The 24,310-nt window shown below is 45.5% G+C and overlaps 1 protein-coding gene across 3 annotated transcripts in view; it reads right to left on the reverse strand.

The window, feature by feature from the left end:
* Positions 1-23,765, reverse strand: part of SLC9A7 (solute carrier family 9 member A7) — a 133,700-nt gene extending 109,935 nt beyond the window's left edge. For all 3 annotated transcript variants that reach the window (XM_047843727.1, XM_047843726.1, XM_047843725.1), the window contains exon 1: positions 23,337-23,765. In XM_047843727.1, coding sequence (XP_047699683.1) covers positions 23,337-23,667 — 331 coding nt within the window. In that variant the 5' untranslated portion in view covers positions 23,668-23,765. The remainder of the gene's footprint in view (positions 1-23,336) is intronic.
* Positions 23,766-24,310: the final 545 nt, after the last annotated feature.

A 24,310-nucleotide genomic window follows, 5' to 3' on the forward strand; every position in this document is an offset into this window, starting at 1 on the left:
TCTTATTTCCTCTTTTTCTGCTTTCTCTCCGTTGTGTTGAGCGCCTTTTATGATTCCATTTTATCACTTCTATTGCTATTTTTACCTGATGCTTAGTAGGGCTTAGATGCTTAGCTCAGTAGTGGGGAGGTGGGAGATGGGGGCATTCTTTTATGTTCCAATGAAGCCTCATTATTAGGCAGCACTGTGACCCTGGGTCTTAGGGCTGTGGCCTTCATAAGCATTCCTGATCGTCCTCAAAACACAGTGCCATCACTTTTTGCTATCCTTCCTCCTGCAGATTAAGACTTTTGTTCCTTAGGGAGATAGGGAGACGTGTCTGGGCAGAGTTGGGCATGGCTGTTGCTCCCCTCTCCCAGCCAGCATATGGGACAAACTTTCTCCATAATCTTCCCTGTGAGCGCCTGGTGGGGATCTTGGAGGAAAAGTCTGCAAGAGTGGGAGAGCCTCTTCTACCTCTGTCCCCCGCCCCAACCATTAGCAATTCATTCAAAAGATGCTGGTTTAATCAGGGGCACCTGGGTGGCTCAGTCGGTTGCACCTCTCACTTTGGCTCAAGGTCATTATCTTGTGGCTTGTGAGTTGCAGCCCCAAGATGGGCTTGCCGCTGTCGGTGAGGAGCCCACTTCTGATCCTTTGTCCCCCCCACCCTCGGTCCCTCCCCCACTCATGCTGTCTCTCTCTCTCTCTCTCTCTCTCTCTCTCTCTCAAAAAAAAAAAAATACTAGTTTAATCTTATCCAGCAGTGTCTGTACTGAGTAAGCAAATGCTCGAATCCGATTTCTCCCTGCACTGGCTCCTGTAGGCCTTGAAATCTGTTTTCTGTGGCCAACTCAAGACAAGTCGCTGCTCTGCAATGTGTGTGCAGCTTTCTTCTCGTTGTAAGGACGGGAGCCCTAAGGTGTGCATCCCGGAGCTGAAACCAGAAGGCTTTTCATTGGTGTTTCAAGTGAACTTAGATCTTATATGCAGCCTTTTCCCACAAAGATCAGATATCTGACATACTGAGAGATGGTGTCAGGCAAATTATAATGCGCTAAGTAACAATTCGCTGAACATTCGGTTAAACAGATAAACAGAGAGAGATGGGAAATTCCTATAGTGTTAATATCTAATCAAGGATTCTGATCAATGGGCTAGAACTGATTTTCTTACCTGACTTGCTCTAATTCCAGTGAAAGAAAGAACTTGTTTTCATAAACTTGTTTTTTTTAATTATTTTTTTAATGTTTATTTATTTTTTTTTTATATTTCTTTATTTTTGAGAAACACAGTGAGACAAAGCATGAGCGGGGGAGGGGCAGAGAGAGAGGGAGACACAGAATCTGAAACAGGCTCCAGGCTCTGAGCAAGCTGCAGCATAGAGCCTGATGCAGGGCTCGAACCCACGAACTGTGAGATCATGACCTGAGCCGAAGTCGGACGCTCAACCGACTGAGCCACCCAGGTGCCCCTTAATGTTTATTTTTGAGAGAGAGAGAGAGAGTGCGAGCTGGGGAGGGGCAGAGAGGGAGACACAGAATCTGGAGCAGGCTCCAGGCTCTGAGCTGTCAGCACGGCTGTCCCTAAACTTACATGTTTTTGTGACATATAAATGCTTGATGTCTATGTAGCCTTTTGAGGTAGAGGAAAATGCTCAAACCTGCATCACACCTTTGACCTTATGTCACTGGCCTAACCAGGGCCCCATACTGGTAGGGGAGATGGAGAACACTGCAGGTGCTTAAGTGACCAACTCCCGTAGAGATGTCCTCTTTTACAGAAACCCAACTCTAATTATGAATTTTTCAAACAATAACTGAATTGTAGAAATTGAAGAGATGTCACTATAAAACTAAATAACAGGGGCGCCTGGGTGGCTCAGTCGGTTAAGCGTCCGACTTCGGCTCAGGTCATGATCTCACCGTTCCTGAGTTCGAGCCCCATGTCGGGCTCTGTGCTGACAGCTCAGATGTCTCTCTCTCTCTTCCCCTCCCCTGCTCGCACTGTCTGTCTCTCTCTCTCTCTCAAAAATAAATAAAGGTAAAAAAAATTAAAATCAAACAAACAAAACTAAACAACATGATTCAGAGAGATCAGTACCCTCTACAAGCATAATTTCCCTGGCTGAACTTATCAAAAAAGGTCTTAGACATCCTAAGTATCACTGTTAAGGTGGCCCTATGAGAAACAGACAGTGCTACAGAAATATCTTCCATTGTGCTTGCCAGTATTAATGTATACATTAAATCAGAATGTTAATTACACTTTTTATAAAAAGGGCTTTTTAAAAAAAAAAAAAAAGCTTACTTATTTTGAGAGCGTGAGCAGACTGTGAGATCATGACCTGAGCAGAAGTCAAGAGTCGAACACTCAACTGACTGAGCCACCCAGGCACCCCTAGAAAGGGCCTTTCATTCTTCCCTCCTATCTACCACCATTTCCTCCCCAAGTCATATATAATTCAATAAAACAGCTCTGACAGGTAAGCTTACAAAATAGTGGATGTGGGTTTTTTTTTTAATTTAAAAAAAAATTTTTTTTAAATCTTTATTTATTCTTGAGAGACAGGCTGTGAGCAGGGGAGGAGCACAGAGAGAGGGAGACACAGAATCTGAAATCTGAAGCAGGCTCCAGGCTCTGAGCTGTCAGCATAGAGCCTGACGTGGGGCTCGAACCCACGAACCGCGAGATCATGACCTGAGCTGAAGTCGGACGCTCAACTGATTGAGCCACCCAGGCGCCCCAAGTGGGTTTTTTTTTTTAATGCACATACTTAACATTTCAAATGTGAACAACTGTTTATCATAATTACGTCATCCCATGCTTTAGGCATATATTCCCACAGCAAATACAGCTTGTGCCTCAACACCTAGCTTCCTTCAGCCCGATGAGAGGGATACTGAGTCCTTTGAACCTGACCACGCGGCTTCTCTCCTCCCTTCTGGGCCTCAGGTCGACGTTCTGCCCTTTCTTGCGCTGCTACACGCCTCAGGGGCACAGGGAGGGAAAGGGGGGGCAGCACTGGGAAACCGCATTTCCAGGCCTCCTTCCAAGTGGCTTCCAGCGAGATGCATCCAATGGGCAGCGCAACGAGAGACTAGAGCGGGCGAGAAAAGAAGCCAAGGTATCTCCATCTCTTTGCCGCGTGCATACATGCATGCGCTCTCTCCCTCTCTCCTTCTGTCCCCTCTGCCCCCCACCCTCTCTTTCAAGTAATGGCTGTGTGATCTCCATGGCTGAAGCTTCCAGCAGACAGCCCTCCCTATAGTGGTTCCAGTTCCCGCCAGGTGACCTCTTTCCTGGGCTCTGTGATGCTACCTTCTCCCTAGGTCAGCCCTAGGGGTGACAGGTGGCTTCCCGCTGTTACTTATGTCTAGGTGGCTTCAGGGCACCCTGTCTGGCTTCTCAACTCTTCCAGTGCCTTGGTTCATAGCTGCCCCCTGCTGAACTACTTGCCTCTTTTTCCCTGAGGGGATAGTGGAGCGGGAGGATTTCATCTGCCACATCAGAGCCCCGCCTTTTACCGGATTTCCCCCGCAATGGATACAAATCACTACAGATGACCATCTTGACGGTGTCTCTCTCCAGTGCCATCACAAACACTCCAACAGCCCACTGCCGCTGAAAGTAGACAGTTGTCTCATTCATGCCACTGAAGAGAATCCCTCTGGCTCATTCACAGCCTACTCTGTTAATGAATGCCATTGTTTCTTTCCCCAGTTCTCTCAACGGCAAAAATGTACCGCAGCCGACACATTCCTAGACTAGAATATGACAGTCCGTGGTAGGCTTGTGTTCAGTGTGTGTCTGCATAAACACACAGACACACACATGAAGTCCGCGGCTCAAAAAGAGAAAAACACCAAAAGGGGCGCCTGGGTGGCCCAGTTGGTTAAGCATCCGACTTCGGCTCAGGTCACGATCTCCCGGTTCGTGGTTTCGAGCCCCACGTCGGGCTTTGTGCTGACGGCTTACAGCCTGGGGCCTGCCTGTGTCTCCTTCTCTCTCTGCCCCTCCCCTGCTTGCGTGCTCTCTCAAGAATGAACATTAAAAACAAGCAAATATATAAATACCAAAAGACAGAGGGTACACGTATGGGTGTTACAATGACACACACACAAAAAGACCAAAATCCCTTTATGGAACGAAGGCTTCCACTTCCAGACAAGACAGAGAAACAGGGACTAGATTTATCTTCAGGTCTAAAACAAAAACAAAGAAATACATGGGGTAACGGTTTTCAAGACACCAGAAGTCATGCTGAAGAACTGATCCCTGAGTGATGGGGAAAAATGAGGTGAGCGCTATGACGGCTCCAGCCTACTGCCTTCAGAGAATTTCCAAGCCACAAAGTAGGGAGGGGAAACCGAGACAGAGGTCTAGCCAACTCTGTTAACTGAAAAAGCTGAGGGTCTAGATACAAGGTGAAGGTGGCTTAAGTTCATGGGACAGGGGACTGGCAGAGAGAATCTGAATAGAGAGAGAATCCTGGAGATCCACAGAGGGTCTCTCCCTCCGGTATTCAGGAGAGACCAGCATATGCGTATGAGGGGAAAGAACAATCTGAAAGGATTAGGGATGGCAGTACCTGGCTATAGGGACAGTGCCTGCTCCCACAAGCCAGATTGGAATTCACAATTCACAGGACACGTGGGTAGAATATTCAGGATGGTCTTGCTTCAGTAGTGGGAATTACTAGCACTGCTCCAGACCTACCTAACAAATCACGAAAGCAAGACCCCGAAGGATCAAACTCTTTTCCAGTGAGTTAACTGCATCTAGGTACAAAGTGCAAGACGATTTGTAGGAATGCAAACACGTCCGGCACTTAACAAGGTAAAATTTACAATGTCTGGCATCCAACTAAAGATTAGCAGACATACAAAGAGGCAGGAAAATGCAACCCATAATTAGGAGGATAGTCAATCAATTAAATGAAACTGACCCAAATTTTAGAAGCAGCAGGGAAGGGCATTAAGACAGCTATTGTAACATATTCCATATGTTCAAAAAGTTAAGCAGAGACGTGGAAGAACTTCTGAACATAAAAACTACAATGTCTAAAATGAAAAATACACTGGATCGGATTAATTGAGATTAGATACTGCAGAAGAAAGAGATGAGTTAATTTAAGGGCCCAGCAAAAGAACCATCCAAAATGAAACACATGGAAAAAATAATCTCAAAATAGGAAAAGGCACCAGTGGGCTGTGTAACAATTTGAAGAGGTCTAATATACACGTGACTGGAGCCCCTGAGTGGGAAAAGGAAAGGACAGAAAAAATATTTCAAAAAATAATGGCCAAAAATTTTTACAAACTTAATGAAAACTATAAAAAACACCCCCCCTAAAAACCAAATGAATCCCAAACACATGATACATAGAGAAAACTATGCCAAGGTAAACGGTAATCAAACTGCTCAAAACCAGTGATAAACAGAAAATATTAAAGGGAGCCAGAAGAAAAAGACATGTTATATACACAGGAACAAAGACAAAGATGACATTAGATTTCTCATCAGAAACAATATAAGCAAAAAAATGCCAGAGCAGAAAATGGAGACAGGAGAAAAACAAAATCACTCCAGAATTCTATACCCAGCAAAAGCATCTTTCAAAATGAAGGTGAAATAGAGGCATTTACGCATATGCCCACACAAAGAAAGAAAATTGATACATCTAAAAAAGTAATGGTTTTAAAAATAAGAGTGTGGATGAAACTAAAGAAATCTCAGGAACACAAAAAGCTAACAGTCCACTGACACCACGTGTTATTCTGCAGGAAAACGTTAACCTAACAGGCCTGATGTTGTGATCTCTAGGAGGGCCAGCTTGCATGACTGATCCTTGTAATACCTCATGGGAACTTGGTGTATAGAATATTCCCTATGCTACTAATTGATAAGGCTGTTTTTGTGCCTAGAACACTAAATTCTGCCCTACCAGTCTGGCTGTTGTTTTTGCAAATGTGATTTACGGCAAACACCTGCTTTCCTTCTGGGAGTCAGAAATTTCGGTAAGAGTCCTGATCAGCCCTTAATTTAAAAAGTCGAGGGGCGGGGTACCTGGGTGGCTCAGCCTGTTAAGCATCCGACTTCAACTCAGGTCATGATCTCACGGTTTGTGAGTTGAGCCCTACATCGGGCTCTCTGCCGTCAGCGAAGAGCCCACTTCGGATCCTCTGTCTCCCTCTCTCCCTGCCCCTCCCCGACTCGTGTTTGCTCCCCCTCTCTTTCTCTCCCTCTGTCTCTCAAAAGTAAACATTAAAAAAAAGATGAAGTCTTAAGCAAGCTTCTCTGGGCAGAAACACTGTACATGTGTTGCTGTATTTAATTGCTGGAAGAAGCGTGTCCTGTGAAACCCTACCCATAATCCCCCAAGGGAGAACTTTGGAAGCCCACATCTAGACTCTTCCAGACTCTACCCATTACACCTTTTCCCACTTGCTGATCCTGCTTTTTATCCTTTTGCTGTAATAAATCATAGCTCTGACTATAAATGTCTCTGAATATCATGAGTCGTTCCAGCAAATCATCAGATGTGTGGGTGGTCATCATATGCCCAGTTACCAAATATAACTGGTACCTTTTAAAAAATTTTTTGGGGCGCCTGGGTGGCGCAGTCGGTTAAGCGTCCGACTTCAGCCAGGTCACGATCTCGCGGTCCTTGAGTTCGAGCCCCGCGTCGGGCTCTGGGCTGATGGCTCAGAGCCTGGAGCCTGTTTCCGATTCTGTGTCTCCCTCTCTCTCTGCCCCTCCCCCATTCATGCTCTGTCTCTCTCTGTCCCAAAAATAAATAAACGTTGAAAAAAAAAAATTTAAAAAAAAAAAAAAAAAAAAAAAAAAAAAAAATTTTTTAAGTTTATTTAATTATTTTTGAGAGAGAGCACAAGTGAGGGAGGGGCAAGGAGACAGAAGTGGGGGGAGACACAGAATCCGAAGCAGGCTCCAGGCTCTGAGCTGTCAGCACAGAGCCCAACACGGGGCTCGAACCCACAAACTGCGAGATCATGACCTGAGCTGAAGTGGGACGCTTAATTGACTGAGCCACCCAGGCGCCCCTATAAGTGGTACGTTAAATCTTCACTCTTTCTTCAAACCCTTCCTGTGGACCTGAACTCCCTACTCTTTGGCCTCCCCTAGAATCCCAAGCAGTGCCTTATCTACTGTAGTCATGAACATCTGCATCAGGTCCTCAAAACAGTCCCAAATATCACACTCCAGTTTCAAGTGGAACTCAGAGCAGGTGTAGAAGTTACAATTAGGTTCATCAGCAACTAACAAACACCGATTTCCAAGCTCCTTCTGAGCCATCAGCACAGAGCCCGATGTGGGGCTCAAACGCACAGACTGTGAGATCATGACTTGAGCCGAAGTTGGACGTTTAACTGACTGAGCCACCCAGGCGCCCCATGTTGGCATTATTCAAAATACGTTACTAAAAGTTTAAGATGTTGGGGCGCCTGGGTGGCGCAGTCGGTTAAGCGTCCGACTTCAGCCAGGTCACAATCTTGTGGTCCGTGAGTTTGAGCCCCGCGTCAGGCTCTGGGCTGATGGCTCAGAGCCTGGAGCCTGCTTCCGATTCTGTGTCTCCCTCTCTCTCTGCCCCTCCCCCATTCATGCTCTGTCTCTCTCTGTCCCAAAAATAAATAAACGTTGAAAAAAAAAATTTTTTTTAATAAATAAATAAATAAAAGTTTAAGATGTTAAGTGAAATCTCCAAGATAACCATTAAGAAAATAACAATATACAGAAAAGGAAAGAAAAGGATCAAGACTGTACACTATAAAAAAAACAACTAAATACACAAAAGGCAGTAATGGAGAAATCGAGGAACCAAAACCATATAAGTCATAAAAAACAGGGGCGCCTGGGTGGCGCAGTCGGTTGGGCGTCCGACTTCAGCCAGGTCACGATCTCGCGGTCCATGAGTTCGAGCCCCGCGTCGGGCTCTGGGCTGATGGCTCAGAGCCTGGAGCCTGTTTCCGATTCTGTGTCTCCCTCTCTCTCTGCCCCTCCCCCGTTCATGCTCTGTCTCTCTCTGTCCCAAAAATAAATAAACGTTGAAAAAAAAAATTAAAAAAAAAAAAAAAAAAAACAAATAGCAACAAGGCAGAAGTAAGTCCTACCTTATCAGTAATTACTTTAATATTAATGAATTAAACTCTATTAAAAAAATCTGAGATTGGCAGAATGGGTAAAAACACGTGATCCGTTTATATGCTGTGTATAAGAAAGTAACTTTAAACACAAAGACACAAAGAGGCTAAAAGTAAAAAGAACAGTCTATGCAAATAGTAATCACAAGGGAGGTGGGATGGCTGTAGTATCTGACAAAATAGATTTTAAATTAAAAAAATATTACAAAAGACAAAGAAAGATCTATGTTGACAAAATCTTCAATCCATCTAGAAGGTACAACAATTATAAACATACACATGCCTAAAAATGGATTCCCCAAATACATGAAGCAAAATCTGACAGGACTAAAGGAGGAAATAGTTCTATAATAATAGTTGATTTCAAAAACCAACTATCAGTAACATATAGAAAAAAGAGACAGAAGGAAGATCAATAAAGAATTAGAGGACTTGAAGAATACTATAAGCCAACTGGGTCTACAGACACATACAGAGCACTTTGCCCAACAACAGCAGAATACACATTTTTCTCAAGTACATATGGAACGTTCTCCAGGACGGACTCTAAGTTAGGTCACCAAACAAGTCGTAATAAACTTAAAGAGTCTAAAAGTATATGTAGTATCTTTTCCAATCACAACAGGATGAACTAGAAATCAGTAACAGAAGGAAAACTAGAAAACTCACAAATGGGTGGAAAGTGAACAACAGACTCTTAACCAATAAGTCAAAGAAGAAATCACAAAGGAAATTAGAAAATACCTTGGGAAAAATGAAAACAACATGATGTACCAACAGTTATCAGATGCAGCAAAAGCAGTGCTCAGAGAGAAATTCTTAGCTGTAAGAGTCTACATTAAAAAAGAAGAATGATCTCGGAGCACCTGGATGGCTCAGTCAGTTAAGCATCCGACTCTTGATTTTGGCTCAGGTCATGATCTCACAGTTCATGAGCTCGAGCCCCATGTCAAGCTCTGCGCTGACAGTGTAGAGCCTGCTTGGGATCCTCTCTCTTTCTCTCTCTCTCTGCCCCTCCCCCACTTGCGCAGGCATGCACTCTTTCTCAAAAATAAATAATCTTTTTTTTTTTTGAAAAAAGAAGAATGATCTCAAATCAGTAACTTAACTGTACACCTTAAGGAAGTAAAAAAAGGAAGAGCAAACCAAAACCCAAAGCTAGAATAAGGAAAGAAATGAAAAGATTAGAGAGGAGATAAATAAATAAGAGAAGAAAAAAAGCAACAAAACCAAAAGTTGGTTCTTTGAAAAGATCAACAAAACTGACAAACTGTAGCTAGGGTAACTAAGGGGAAAAAAAGACTCAAATTACTAAAATCAGATATGAAAAAGGAGACATTACTATCAACTTTACAGAATTTAGAAAGATTACAAAAGAATACTATGGGGGCCCCTGGGTGGCTCAGTTGGTTAAGTGTCCAACTTCAGCTCAGGTCATGATCTCGCGGTCCGTGAGTACGAGCCCCGCGTCAGGCTCTGTGCTGACAGCTCAGAGCCTGGAGCCTGTTTCAGATTCTGTGTCTCCCTCTCTCTCTGACCCTCCCCCGTTCATGCTCTGTCTCTCTCTGTCTCAAAAATAAATAAATGTTAAAAAAAATTTTTTTAAAAAGAATACTATGAACTGTATAATCTAGATGAAACTCACACATTTCTAGAAACACACAAACTATCAAAACTGACTCAAGAAGAAATAGAAAATCTGAATAGACCTATAACAACGAGAGTGAATCAGTGATCAAAACCTTCCCAACAAAGAAAAGACCAGGACCACATGGCTTTATTGGTTAATTTTACCACACATTTAAGAAAGAACTGACAACAATCCTTCTCAAATTCTTCCAAAACCTGAAGCAGAGTGAATACTTCCTGACTCTATGAAGCCAGCATTACCCTGATATCAAAGCCAAATTCATGACAAGAACAGAAAACTACAGACCAACAGTCCTTATAAATGTAGATGCAAAAATCCTCCAATACTGGATAACCAGATTCAGCAGCATATTAAAAGAGTTATATACCATGACCAAATGTAATCTATCCCAGGAACACAAGGGTGGCTCAATATATGAAGGTCAATCAGTGTAATATACCACATTAATAGAATGAAGGAAAAAACCCACATAATCACCTCAACTGATGGAGAAAAAGCATTTGACAAAAATAGTATCTTTTCATGATAAAAACACCCACATAAACCAGAAATAGAAAGGGACTTTCCCCATGTGATATAGGGTATATGTGAAAAACCTGTATCTAACATCATACTTAATGGTGAAAGACTGAAACCTTTTCCCCTAAGATCAGGAACAAGACAAGGATACCCACTTTCACCATTTCTATTCAAGACAGTAATGGAAGTTCTAACCAGAACAATTAGGCAAGAAAGGGAAATAAAAGGCATACAAATTAGAAAGTAAGAGGTAAAACTAACTCCATGTGCAGATGACATGACCTTGTATATAAAAAACTCTAAAGAATCCAGGGGCGCCTGGGTGGCGCAGTCGGTTAAGCGTCCGACTTCAGCCAGGTCACGATCTCGCGGTCCGTGAGTTCGAGACCCGCGTCAGGCTCTGGGCTGATGGCTCAGAGCCTGGAGCCTGTTTCGGATTCTGTGTCTCCCTCTCTCTCTGCCCCTCCCCCGTTCATGCTCTGTCTCTCTCTGTCCCAAAAATAAATAAACGTTGAAAAAAAAATTAAAAAAAAAACAACGAAAAAAACTCTAAAGAATCCAAAACACTGTTAGAGAAAATAAACAAGTTCAATACAGTTGCAGGAGACAAAATCAACACCAAAAAAAAAAAAAATCAGTCATATGTTTATACATTAGCAATGAACAAGAAACCTAAGAAAATAATTTCATTGATAATAGCATAAAAAGCAAGAAAATAGTTGAAAATAAATTTAACATTTAAGGACACGTAAGAGTTGTATACTAAACCCCAAAACATCACTGAAAGAAATTAAAGACCTAAATAAATGAAAAGACATCCATGTTATGGACTGTAAGACTAAAAATCATTAAGATGACTGGGGCACCTGGGTGGCTCAGTCAGTTAAGCGTCCGACTTTGGCTCAGGTTATGATCTCACGGTTTGTGAGTTTGAGCCCCTCATCAGGCTCTCTGCCATCAGCACAGAGCCTGCTTCGGATCCTCTGTCCCCTTTCTCTCTGCCCCTCCCCTGCTCTCTCTCTCTCTCTCTCTCTCTAAAAATAAACTTAAAAAATCATTAAGGTGACAATACTACCCAAAGCAATATATAGACTCAATGCAATCCCTATCAAAATCTTAATGGCAGAAGTGAAAAAACACTTCCCAGTTTCAAAACTTATTACAAAGCTATAGTGGTACTGGTATAAGGACAGACATATAGACCATTGGGATAGAATTAAGGGTACCAACACCATTCAATGAGGAAGGGACAGTTTCTTCAACAAATGATGCTGGTAAAACTGAACATCCACATACAAAAAAATAAATTTGGACCCTTACCTTATACCATATATAAAAATTAACTCAATATAAACCAAAAATCAAAATTTAAGAGTTAAAACTATAAAACTCTTCATAGAAACAGTAAGAGAAAGCTTCATGGCCCTGGTTTTGGCAAAGATTTCTTGGCCTAGGCAACAAAAGAAAAAATAGGTAACCCGAATGTCATCAAAATTAAAGCCTTTGTGCATCAAAGGCCACTATCATAAAATAAAAAGGCAACCCATGAAATCGGAAAAAGTATTTGCAAATCATATATCTAGTAAGAGATTAATATCCAGAACATATAAAGAACTCCTACATCTTAGCAACAATATAAAAATAAACAACCCAATTCAAAAATGGGCAGAGGACTGGGATGAACTTTTCTCCAAAGAAGATGCCCATGAAAAGATGCTCCGCACCATCAGTCATTAGGAAAATGAAAATCAAAACCATAATAAGCTACCACTTCACAAGTACTAGGATGACCACCGAAAAAGACAACAACAGAAAATAACAAAGTATTAGAGAGGATGTGGAGAGGCTGGAATGCTTGTGCACTGGGGTGGGAATGTAAAATACGGCAGCTGCTATGGAAAACAGTTTAAGCAATTCCTCAAAAAGTTAAACAAAGAGGGGCACCTGCGTGGGGTCAGTCAGTTAAGCTCCCGACTCTCCATCTTGGCTCAGGTCATGATCTCATGGTTCCTGAGATCGAGCCCTGAGTCGGGCTCTGTGCTGACAACACGGAGCCTGCTTGGGATTCTTTCTCTCTTTCCCTCTCTATGACCCTCCTCCGCACGTGCTCTAGCTCTCTCCTCTCAAAACAAATAAATACACTTTAAAATAAAAGTTAAACTTGGGGGCGCCTGGGTGGCTCAGTCTGTTGTGGGTCCAATTTCAGCTCATGCTTCGTGGGTTCGGGCTCCATGTCGGGCTCTGTGCTGACAGCTCAGAGCTTAGAGCCTGCTTCAGATTCTTTGTCTCCCTCTCTCTGACCCTCCCCTGCTTGTTCTCTGTCTCTCTCTCTCTCTGAAAAATCAATAAACATTAAAAAATAATAATAAAATAAAAGTTAAACACAGAACTACCATATGACCCAGCAATTCCACTCCTAGGTGTATATTCAAAAGAACTGAAAACAGGGGCTCAATCAGATACATGTTCACGGCAGCATTATTCATAATAGACAAAAGGTGGAAACAACCCAAGCGTCCAGGAACTGATAAATGAATGAACAAAATGCAGAATGGAATACTATTCAGCCACAGAAAGGAATGAAGTTCATATATATGCTATGACATGAATGAACCTTGAAAATATTATGCCAAGCAAGGAGCGCCTGGGTGGCTCAGTCGGTTAAGCGTCCAACTTTGGTTCAGGTCATGATTCGCGGTTTGTGGGTTCGAGCCCCACGTCGGGCTCTGCGCTGACAGCTCGGAGCCTGGAGCCTGCTTCGGATTCTGTGTCTCCTTCTCTCTCTGCCCCTCCCCTGCTCGTGCTCTGTCTCTCTCTCCCAAAAGAAATAAATAATAACACATTTAAAAAAAATTTTTTAAAAAGAAAATATTACCCCAAGTGAAATAAGTCAGGTACAAATAAGTCATACACGTATATGAAATGTCCAGGATAGGCAAATTCATAGAGACAGAAACCCGATTAGAGGATACTGGGGAATGGGGGGCAGAGGAAGGAATGAGACATTGCTGTTTAATGGGTACAGAGTTTCTATTTGAGGGGATAAAAAAAAATTTGGAAACAGCGGTGACGGCCACACAATTTTACAAATGCCATCGATGCTAGCGAATTGTACAGTTACAAATGATAAAAACGGCAAATATTACCATATGCATGCTGCCACAATAAAAAACATTTTAAACGACCATGTGGCTTATCAGCTGAATACACAATTGTCTGCAAACATACTCACCTATCCCTTTGTGCTCCTTCCTGAAACAGCTCTTGCTGTGATTCAGGCAGATGTTTTCACACACACACACAGTTTTCCCTCTCAGAAACTTCCCTGTCAGTGGGAATCTGCGGCACGAGAACCTGAAGGACCTTTCATGCGAAGCAGTGTTACGGCACCTTCTTTTTGTTAGACAAAACAGTATCTGTTAAATATTTCCATGGTGCCTACTATGTGTCTGGCGCCATTCTCGGGACAGAGGAGACGGCAGTGAACAAAAGACAGATATGCCTGCCCGCCCAGTCATTCAGGCTTATGTTCTAACGTCTTTTGGAAGAGACTGATAGGCCTGTGGGAACCAGCATTGTAAGAGTAGTGAGACCTGGCAGTTCCACAGACCCAGTTCTACCTGCCTCCCCAGCTCTGTGACAGTGACCTACAGACGAGGGAGATTTTAAGCACCTGCTCCCACCTGAGAAGCTGGCATGGCCACTCTGAACATCCTTTGGCAGTTCTTCTGGTTTTTTCCCCCTTAGCAACTGGTAGCCTCCTGCCATATCGTCTTGGCCAGGGCCTCGATAACAAAGCACCATAGAGCAGGTGGCTTATACATCACCGAAATGTATTTTTCCTCACAGTTCTGGAGGCTGGAAGTCCAAGATCGGGGTAGTAGGATGGTCAGGTTTCTGGCGACAGTCTCTTCTGGGCTGCAGACTGCTGACTTCGCACTGTATACTGTGTACATGGTGGGAGAGAGAACTCCCAGAGGTCTCTTTTATAATCCCATTCTTTTCTAATCGCATTCGGGAGGGCTCCCAAAGGCCACAGATCCTAATACTATCACACTAGGGGTTAGGATTTCAACATATGAATTGGGGGAGGCCCAACCAACCAATGTATACCACATATCAATGGGGTAACACCTGGAGTGTGGCCATTGGGATGAAAATGAACAGGCATTTTGGCCCCACTAGGATCCAAGGGCCCCAGGCCAATCTAGCACCGGAAAAGCCAGTCTTCCAAATTGGTCAGCCTCACTCCTTGCACCAGTACACTGGAGTTTGGGGCCAAGGCCCCAGCTAATAATAAAGGGACGCTATGGTTTGTTTTATCCTCTGAGCATAGATTTCCCTCGGGAGACCCCCTGGAAGCGGGGCATCGGGGCCAGATTCAGGTTCTGCCGTACCCTGGCCAAACACATCCTGAACCGTATTGATCTCATCCTTTAGGGTACCCCCACTTACCAATCTCAAACGGGCGACCCAAAACGAATGAGGTGCTAGGCCTAACTTTTGATCTCTTTGTCTGGCAAAATGGGACCCATAACACAGCCAAACGGCTTAAAGTATGCAAAGTCCTGAACACAGTGCCCGGCCATCATAGCAGGTGCTAAAAAAAAAAAAAATAGTTGCTATTTTTTTCTACAGTTATTTAATTACAAGCAACACAGTGAATATACTTTAAAGGGTGAAAACTTAAATAACAACAGTGAGTTTCGAACTTCAACTTAAAACAACAAAAACAAAACCCTGCTACCGTAATGAAACACGGATTTCTGGGTCCCACTCTGAGGCCGGACCTCCTAGTTCTAACGAGCTCCCAGGTGATGCTGATAAGTGTATTGCGACAACTTCACAAACTCCAGATGAATACTCTCTCCAAACTGGATTACTTAAAAAAACTTAGCTTAGCAGCAGCAACCAAACCGAATGCAAATTCTCCCACTTCTCTTTTCTGGATTATGTGGGAGAAAGTACTCATCAAATACTGCATCGGACGTTGGCTGGCTGCTTTCCACCCTGGTCCCCTTCCTCCAGCTAGACTACACTGCCCCGCCTCTCTTCCAGTTAGATGTGGCCTCATGACCAAGCTCTGTCCAACAGAAGTGGGCAAAGTGACACGAACCACTTCCACACTTAGCACGCGGTCTTCCCGTGTGATCCCCTTTTTCTTTCCTCATTCACTGGCCGGAGAGAGAGGTTTTCAAGGAAGCCAGAAAATGGAGGACACCTGGCTCCTGAACGACCACACCGAGAACCACCTGCCAGACCCTTGCACTGAACTCTTCTTATGTTAGGCCACTGAAACGTGGGGTTGGTCTGTTCTAACAGCTAGCATTACCCTAATACAAATATCCACATTGATTAAAAGCCAGGTAGCATGCTTTACCCTAAAGAGAAAAGTCTCCTAATACCTGTTCTCTTGTAAGTGGAAGCGAGGCAATTTTTCGAAAGGCATGTGAGCTTTAAAATGAAACCAAAAGGGGCGCCCGGGTGGCTCAGTCGGTTAAGCGTCCAATGCCAGCTCAAGTCATGGTCTCGCGGTTGGTGAGTTGGAGCCCCGCGTCGGGCTCTTGGTGGACAGCTCGGAGCCTGGAGCCTGGAGCCTGCTTCGGATTCTCTGTCTCCCTCTCTCTCTGCCCCTCCCCCATGCTTTGTCTGTCTCTCTCTCTCTCTCTCTCTCTCTCTCTCAAAAATAAATAAGCATTAAAAAAATTTTTTTAAACCAAACCAAAAAATTAAAGTTCAAAAGAAGTTACTGATTCTCAAGTCGTGAAAGCCTAACGTCATCTCATAGCAACTAACGTCAAACAGCATTCCTCAATTTCAGAGTTCAATGAGAGTAACGGGTTGTATACCGCCTCACCTGTGCAACCTTTCAGGGAGGAAAGTTAACAGGTTACCAGCTAACAGGTTAGCAGGGAGGTTAACATTGTCCCCAGTCCTCTATTTTAATGAAAATTTTGAAACACACAAAAAAGTTGAAAGATGAATAGAAAACACACCCTTTCATCCACCACCCAGGTATAGCAAGTGCTAGCATTCTGCCATATTGGTTTCCTCTATATGTGGGTGTGTGTATTTTTTTGACTGAACTTTTTGAAAGTAAGCTGCACGTGTCAGGACTCATACACTTCACCCTTAAATAATTCAGCCTACAATTCCAATGAGTACGTACGTTCTCCTGTATAACTTCCATTATCTCACCTAAGAAAAGGACCAGTAATTCCCTAATGTCATCTAACACCAAGTCCATGTTCAAATATCCCTGATTGTCCCCCCAAACATTCTATAGCTTATTTTCATGAACCAGGAGCCAATCAAGCTTCCTGTGCTCTGGCTGCTTATGTTTGGTCTCTATGAGCTTAGAACATGGTCTTAGTCTGCTCAGGCTGCTAGGACAAAATACCATTGACTGGGCGGTTTAGACAACAAACATTTATTTCTCACAGTTCTGGAGGCTGGAAAGTTCAAGATCAAGGCGCTGGCAGATTTGGCGTCTGACTAGAGCCCTCTTCCTAGCTTGTAGGTGGCTGCCTTCTCACTGTATCCTCACATGGTAGAGAGATAGGGGGCTCTTGTCTCTCCCTCTTCTTATAAGGGCACTAATCCCATTGTACAGGTTCCACCCTCATGACCTCATCTAAACCTAATTACCTCCCCCAAACCCCACTTCCAAATAGCATCACATTAGGGATCAGGACTTCAACATAGGAATTTTGGCTGGGGCAGGGGGAGGGTACTACAATTCAGTCTATAACAGACACTAATCCTGCCTTTTTGTTTCCCTCTGACACAGACTTGTCGAAGAGACCAGGACAACTTGTCTCGTAAGTTATCCCGAATTTTGGATATGTCAAATTGCTTTCACGCGGTATTTGATAACTTGTTTCCCTCTCCCCTGTATTTCCTGTAAGCTGGAAGATGTGCCTAAAACCTTGATTCGATTCAAACAGAACATCTGGAGGATGAATCCGACACGGGTAAAGCTGTAGAGCTTCACAAGGAGCAAGGATAAATTTGACGGCTCAGCTATAAGACAGTGGCTGCCAGACCTCGCCATTACAAAGATATCTTCTTTCCTTCGCGATAGGAGAGTAACCTGTGGTTATCCTTGGCATCGTGTAAGTACCGTGTTCCCCAACAACTTCTCACCTAGGGCTTTGGAATTCCTTGAAACTCCTTGTCTAAGGCGTTGGGGGCTGTGAGACGGTGGTTTTCTAGTGACATCATTCCAGAGAGGTTAACTTCTGAAAGTTCTAAGAAACACTTTCAGGAAATGTCATTTTCTAATTTTAAGACACGTTTTACTTCCGTGTATTACTTTGAAATAACTAAAAGATTTCCCTGTGCCCAGAGATTTCAAAAAGAACATCCTGATAGCCAAGGAAAATGCTACCCAACCACATAACTATGTTCTCTTAGTTCTAATGTATTTTTTGCTACAAAAACACTGTTTGCTTTTATTTTTACTTTTTTAACGTTTATTCATTTTTGAGAGACACGGAGACAGAGCATGAGCAGGGGAGGGGCAGAGAGAGAGGGAGACACAGAATGCGAAGCAGGCTCCAGGCTCTGAACTGTCAGCCCAGAGGCAGATGTGGGGCTCGAACTCACAAACTGTGAGATCATGACCTGAGCTGGAGTCAGACACTTAACCAACTGAGCCACCCAGGCACTCTTTTTTAATTTTTTTAAACGTTTACTTATTATTGAAAGACAGAGAGAGACAGAGTGTGAGCAGGGGAGGGGCAGAGAGAGAGGGAGACACAGAATCCGAAGCAGGCTCCAGGCTCCGAGGCATCAGCACAGAGCCCGATGCAGGCTCGAACTCACAAACTGTGATATCACCACCTGAGCCGAAGTTGGAAGCTTAACTGACTGAGCCACTCAGGTGCCTCTGTTTGCTTTATGTTTAAACAACATTTCAATTACAAAAGTAACGTGTGCCAGTATGGTAGAAAATTCAGGCCATTCAGAAGAGTACAAAGGGAAAAGTAGCATCTCTCTTCCCTCTCTCCCAACAACAGTTTCCACAACCAAAGGATAACCGCTGCTAAGTTTGTGTATCCTTCCAAAGAAGCACATATGAATATAGAAATGTGTATACATCATGTTTGTATACACATAATCCATAATTTTTAAAGCATAAATGAGATAATACTATCCAGACTGTTCTACCCGTTTTTTTCCCCACGACAGTATGTGTGGACAGGGTAGGCATACTGTAAATATTTTCTAGGTATTAACAATTAGCCCACCCCCCCCCCAAAAAAAATCAAATGTTCCTCATCCCTACTAACTGTATCCGAATGCATTTAAAAAATTTTTTTAACGTTTGTTTATTTTTGAGACAGAGAGAGACAGAGCATGAATGGGGGAGGGTCAGAGAGAGGGAGACACAGAATCTGAAACAGGCTCCAGGCTCTGAGCTGTCAGCACAGAGCCTGACGCGGGGCTCGAACTCACGGACCGTGAGATCATGACCCTAGCCGGAGTCGGTCGCTTAACCGACTGAGCCACCCAGGCGCCCCTCCTAATGCATTTTTAAATTACAGGGGTGCCTGGGTGGCTCAGTTGCTTAAGCAAACGACTCTTGGTTGCGACTCAGGTAATGATCTCACGGTGCATGAGTTCGAGCCCCACAGTTGGCTCTGCGATGACAGTGGGGTGCCTGCTTGGGATTCTCTCTCTCTCCCTGTCTCTCTGCCCCTTCCATGTACGTGCTCGCTCTCTTACTCTCTCTCTCTCTCAAAATAAATAAATAAACTTTAAATAATTTACAGCAGGCCTCTACCTGAATTAACCTCAGGTAGCAAAGCTGGCCAAAGAATCACGAAGTCTAGAGTGAGAATGAGAATTCATATCTACCAAGTGTTTAAGTATCAGACACTGCACTTGACCTTTATGATATCTCAATAATATAATAATCCTGTGAAGTGAGGGATACTGTCTCCATTTTTGAAAAGAGGAAACCAAGACGTAGAGAGCTTACCCAATGTTACACAGCTTTATAAGTAACACAGCCAGCACGTGAACCCAAGGTATCTGGTACCCAAGTGAGACCATGTGGAGCTGCCCCAAACTGGGGCCAAAGTGAGGGACTCAAACACACACACACACACACACACACACACACACACACACACACACACAAATGAGGGCTCCCGATTAACCAAGAACAGCGTGGTTCCAAGATGTGTGCTCGCAAGGCTCAAACGTTAATTTTATGCTACTGTGCAGAGTCATATTTCCCCTTGCAGATTTCGCCCATGAACCCACTCTCTCACGCTGCGCTTAGCAATTCGGCTCCAACAAAGCAACAATGAGCCCACGGTCCACAGAACCTGGAGGGGCTGACCAACGCGTACTTGGAAAGTTGATAGGCGTGGAGGAAGCGAGAAGCAGGTGGCAGGCTGCCACGGCCAAGTGAGATATTTTGGACCTGTATCAGTTGCCACAAAAACATTACGGGGGAAGTGGAACTAGCGTACGCATGAGAGAGAACCACAGTTAACTGACACAGTCTGTTTATACCACCTTTCCCTGCCTCAAACACTTGCTATTTCTGCTGCACAGACTTGCTGGGCCTGATAACTTTCAGATGGCACTTAGTCACGTACAGAGGCAGACAGCTGGGAGCTCCCTGCCCTGACAAAACAGGTCAGACTGGTGCCAGGTAAGCTCCTGGTCCACTGCCCTGCAGCTCCCATCAGGGCCTGGGGTGGGGGCTGCTTTCAACTTCCCTGGAGAGTCTGGTCTGTGGTCACCCTCCCTTATGGCTACCCGGGTCTGTTGTCAGGGAGGGGTGCTTGTAACCGTCCCTTGCAATTTAGATGTCAAGCATTCACTGTGTGTCTCTTATTGTCCTTAGATCCCTTGCATCTGAGCAAGCCCTTATTATGGGATCTATTTGTTGTGCACACCACTCCTAATATAGCATCAACTATTTTGGAGGGATAATGAAATAAAAAGGAGAGAGGGAAAGGAAGGAAAATCTCTTTCCCCACGCCCCATTTTGTCTCCATTCCAGGCACGGGGCTCCAGAAGTTCCAGGGGTACAATCCACAATTGAAAGGTCACAGAAAATCGGTAACATAATGTAATTTAAGTAGGGAGAAGTGGGCATCACACTGGATGATTTGAGAAGCATCTTAAAAATGCCATCACGAATGCCACAGAACGGAGGCAAGGACACGCTAATAGGTAATTCGGCTCCCATAATTCAAAAATCGAAAAGCACAAAAGAGTATACAGTGTATTTCCCTCCCACCTCATGTCACAGCCACCTAGCTCCTCCCCCCCCACACAAAAAAACAATGTTACTAGTCTATTGCCTGTCCTTTCAGAGATATTGTATACCAACAAATATATATAATCACAATTTATCTTAATATATGACTATATATAAATATATATTTACCATAACTTTTTATAAACATTAATGCCTTCCCTTTCAGATTAAAGTGCCACTTAAATATTTTTTAAAGGGGCAGCATTTAACGTTTTTTTTTTTAATTTCGAACAGTTCTGAAACTTGCAGTTGAACTCCTTCTCTCATAAAACTTTACCAACATTAAAAAAAAAAAACTGCCCCCATTTAAAAAATTAAAAAAGCAGATACTGAACAAATGTTTCCTTACGTCTTTTTGTCCTTTATTACTCAGAGGCAACAGGACAATTACTCACTTCCTCTACTGATATCAAGAAATGAAATCTGTTTTCTTACTATTATTAACAAAGAGAAGTCCTGAAAATCTGTACTGTATTGACTTCAGCGCTCAAAGATTTTCATGCTGAATTTTTAAAAATCAGAATCCCTATCCCAATAGCCTTCAGGAAAGAATGAACAATTAGCTAATCAAATGACATTAGAATTCAGATGGGGCAGGAGGGCGCTAAAACAGAAAGAAGACTAAACATCCATGAGACAGAGAAATGTTTTCTCACGGTTACAGGCAAGATATCCACATCAAAATAGCAATATGTATCACATATTGGCAGACAAAATATCTTCGTATATTTCGAAGTAACACTAAAACCCAAAGGCAGAGCAAAATTACACAGAATGTTACGAGACGATGTTGCCTTTTCTGAGCAAACATCAATTAAACCAGATTTCAGTTTCACAAAATGAAACAGTACATTGCAGCACGGCCCCAGCGCCTAAAAAATTGAAAGGAGTTGAAACCGTACACATCAGCAAAGGAAAATTCCACTATTGTTTGGAAGCCTCAAGATAACGGTGACTGCGCTAAGAACATGGAGTAGTCCTCAGGAAAAAAAAATATTTTTAAATCCTCATTTATTTTCCATGCACTTGAACATGTATTCGTGAGCCTGTCAAATCTACCTTCTAAAAGTATTTCACGCTGTGATTTAATGAATTGGATCTAGAGGCCATAAAATAAAAAAGATTTTCATGGTTATCTATAGACATATAAGGGTGATCTTCATTTGCATTACGTCTCAGAGTCAACCACCCGAAATGACAACACGCTTCAACTCCCCACTCTGCTACCTGCTCAGTACACCTCCAGCTCTGGCCTCCGTCACTTGTCACCCACGGACACAAACCCCAGAGCTCAAGAATGGCCAGGTATCGAGGCCAAAGTCTGAGTTCACATCTGTAATTTGCAAAAGCCAAACTCGCTTTTAGACCTGGTCCTGTTTCAGTTAAAGATCTGCTTAGGCCTCCACCTCTTTAAAACTAGAGGGCCTCCCGACAGCACTCCATAACCTTGGAAGCCACCAGCCTGGGCTGTCAACGACCCATCAAGAACCCTGAGAAGCGAGGCCCAGGGCCAAGGGTAATTTTCACATTAAAGATTAAGGCATCAGCTTTCCATTCTTTATCAGGGAACCCTGAATGGAAATTGAGTGGAGAGATCCCTCCAGTAAAAGCAATGAAGTAGAATGCTCCCTATTGGGAATAGTCATGAAGCGGGCTCATCTATTTCACATGAGGATGCCAACCTGGGCCTTAACGCCACTGAATTCAATTCAAAAAGAGAATACTGGGTTCCAGTCTGGAGTCAGAATGGGGGGGGTGGGGGCGGGGAGAGAGGGATGATTCAGATTACAGCTAACTGACATCCGTGTGACAACAGCAGATTGGTGCTGACCGCTCCGCGGGTAACACACCGGGTGCCATTAAATCCACAAAAAGATGATGGCATCAGCCCACCCTTCACAACAAAAGACGGCTGGCTCCAGGATTAAAACCACTACTTTTCCTCTTCATGCACTTATAAACGTGTCTTCAAAGTCACGTCCGCGTTAAAATCTGAACAACACAAATCTCCTCTTTGCTTGGAGAAGCCAAGTAACTGGGTAGAACGTCCCACCTGGACATACGGGTGGGAGGCGTGCCCACATCCCCAACTAGGCCCGACCGTGGCAGTGCACCACACTGGATCGTGGACCGCGCTCATTTGTCACAGCGCTTCACACTCTGACTTTACCAAGAGACCCAGGAACGCGGATTTCAGAAGTGGGCGCCCACCCGGGGTGACCATGGATGTGTGCATCCATCAGGCCCCGGACGCCAAGACCCAACCCCAGAAACCCTCAGTCCTCGCCCCCACCCTCACTGTGGCCTGCCTCCTGGGGTGACGCGGTCCCCAAAGAAGTCACCCACCCTCTGCCGCCGCGGCACACGTACCCTGTTGAGCTGAACTGGGGCGGGAGGTGGGGGGAGGAGAGTGCGGAAGCGCGATGCGGGGGGGGGGGGGGGGCAGCGCCAAACAGAACCCGGTGGGCAGAACCAGGCCACCTCTGTGCCTTTCATTATCCTGGTTCCCCGGTGAAGACACAGCGAAATGGGGTGGAATTCTTTTTAACGGGAATAGAAAGCCAGAAAAAATGCAGACAGTTGACCTTGGGAACCAACCCCGTCGCAGCGGGAAACGGAAAAGAAACACGTTGGCAAGGGAAGGGGGGAGCGCAGCGCAGAGCGGGGCGGGGTGGGGGCAGCGCAGCGGCCCGGCCGCCGGAGGGGTGTCGGGGTGGTGGGCGCGGTAGGGGGTGCTCACCGTAGATCATGGCCAGCCCGGTCTCATGCAGGAAGCGCACCCGGCGGTGCTTGAAGAGCCAGATGGTGAGGATGGTGAGCGTGAGCAGCAGGATGAAGGTGAGCAGGCTCACGCTGTCTTGCCGGTGGCTCTCCTCCGCCTCCTTCTCAGTGGCGAGCTCCTCCATGGCGCTGCTGTCCTCGGCCGCCGCCCCAGAGGAGGAGGCCGAGGCCGCGGCGCGCAGCCCCCGACCCAGCAGCAGCGGCAGCAGCAGCGGCAGCAGCAGCAGCCGCGGTGGCAGCGCCCGGGCCGCCCGGCCCCGGCCGAGGCGCGCCGCGTCACCAGGCTCCATGGCCCCAGGGCCGCCCGCGCCTCCTGCGCGCGGGGACCAGCAGTCCGCGCCGTCGGCGGGTTCCCGCGGCGCCGCCGACCTGCCCGAGTGGCCGTGGCCGCGGCCGCCGCAGCTCCTCCCCCCCGCGCGCGCCGGGCCGGGGCTGCGCCGGGAACCGCGTGGGGGAGGGGCGCGCGCAGTGCGCAGGATCCCCAAGCACCGCCCCCCGCCCGCGCACCTGTTCGGCCCCCAGCCGCGCCGCACCGCGCCGAGCGCCCTCCTGGCCGCCGAGGCCTACGGGGCCGGGGCCGTCCGACTCGGGGGCCGGGTCGTGGGCCCCATGCCTCCCTGCGCGCCTCACCCGGTCCTGGCGTACCTGGCCAGGCCGTCCGGGGTCGCGGGGCCGTTCCTGGGCTGACGCCGCCGCGCTTCCTAAACGCGACGCCAGAGGTCGCCGGTGCCTGGCAGGAGCATCAGCTTGGATTCGCGCGGGCCCGGCCGTGCGGTGTGGAGTCCTGTCTCTGGGGCCACCGCCAAGTGTTACATCTCAGGCCCGTGTGTGGCTGCCCTGAGCCAAGGAACGAGGGGGCTCTGGGGGACGCGAGGTTTCGTGAAGCAGGGTTACCCCCCTGCGCCTCTCTTTCCACGATTCCCGCCCCCCCCC

The sequence above is a fragment of the Prionailurus viverrinus genome, chromosome X (genome assembly GCF_022837055.1).
Source record: "Prionailurus viverrinus isolate Anna chromosome X, UM_Priviv_1.0, whole genome shotgun sequence".
NCBI classification, from domain to species: domain Eukaryota; kingdom Metazoa; phylum Chordata; class Mammalia; order Carnivora; family Felidae; genus Prionailurus; species Prionailurus viverrinus.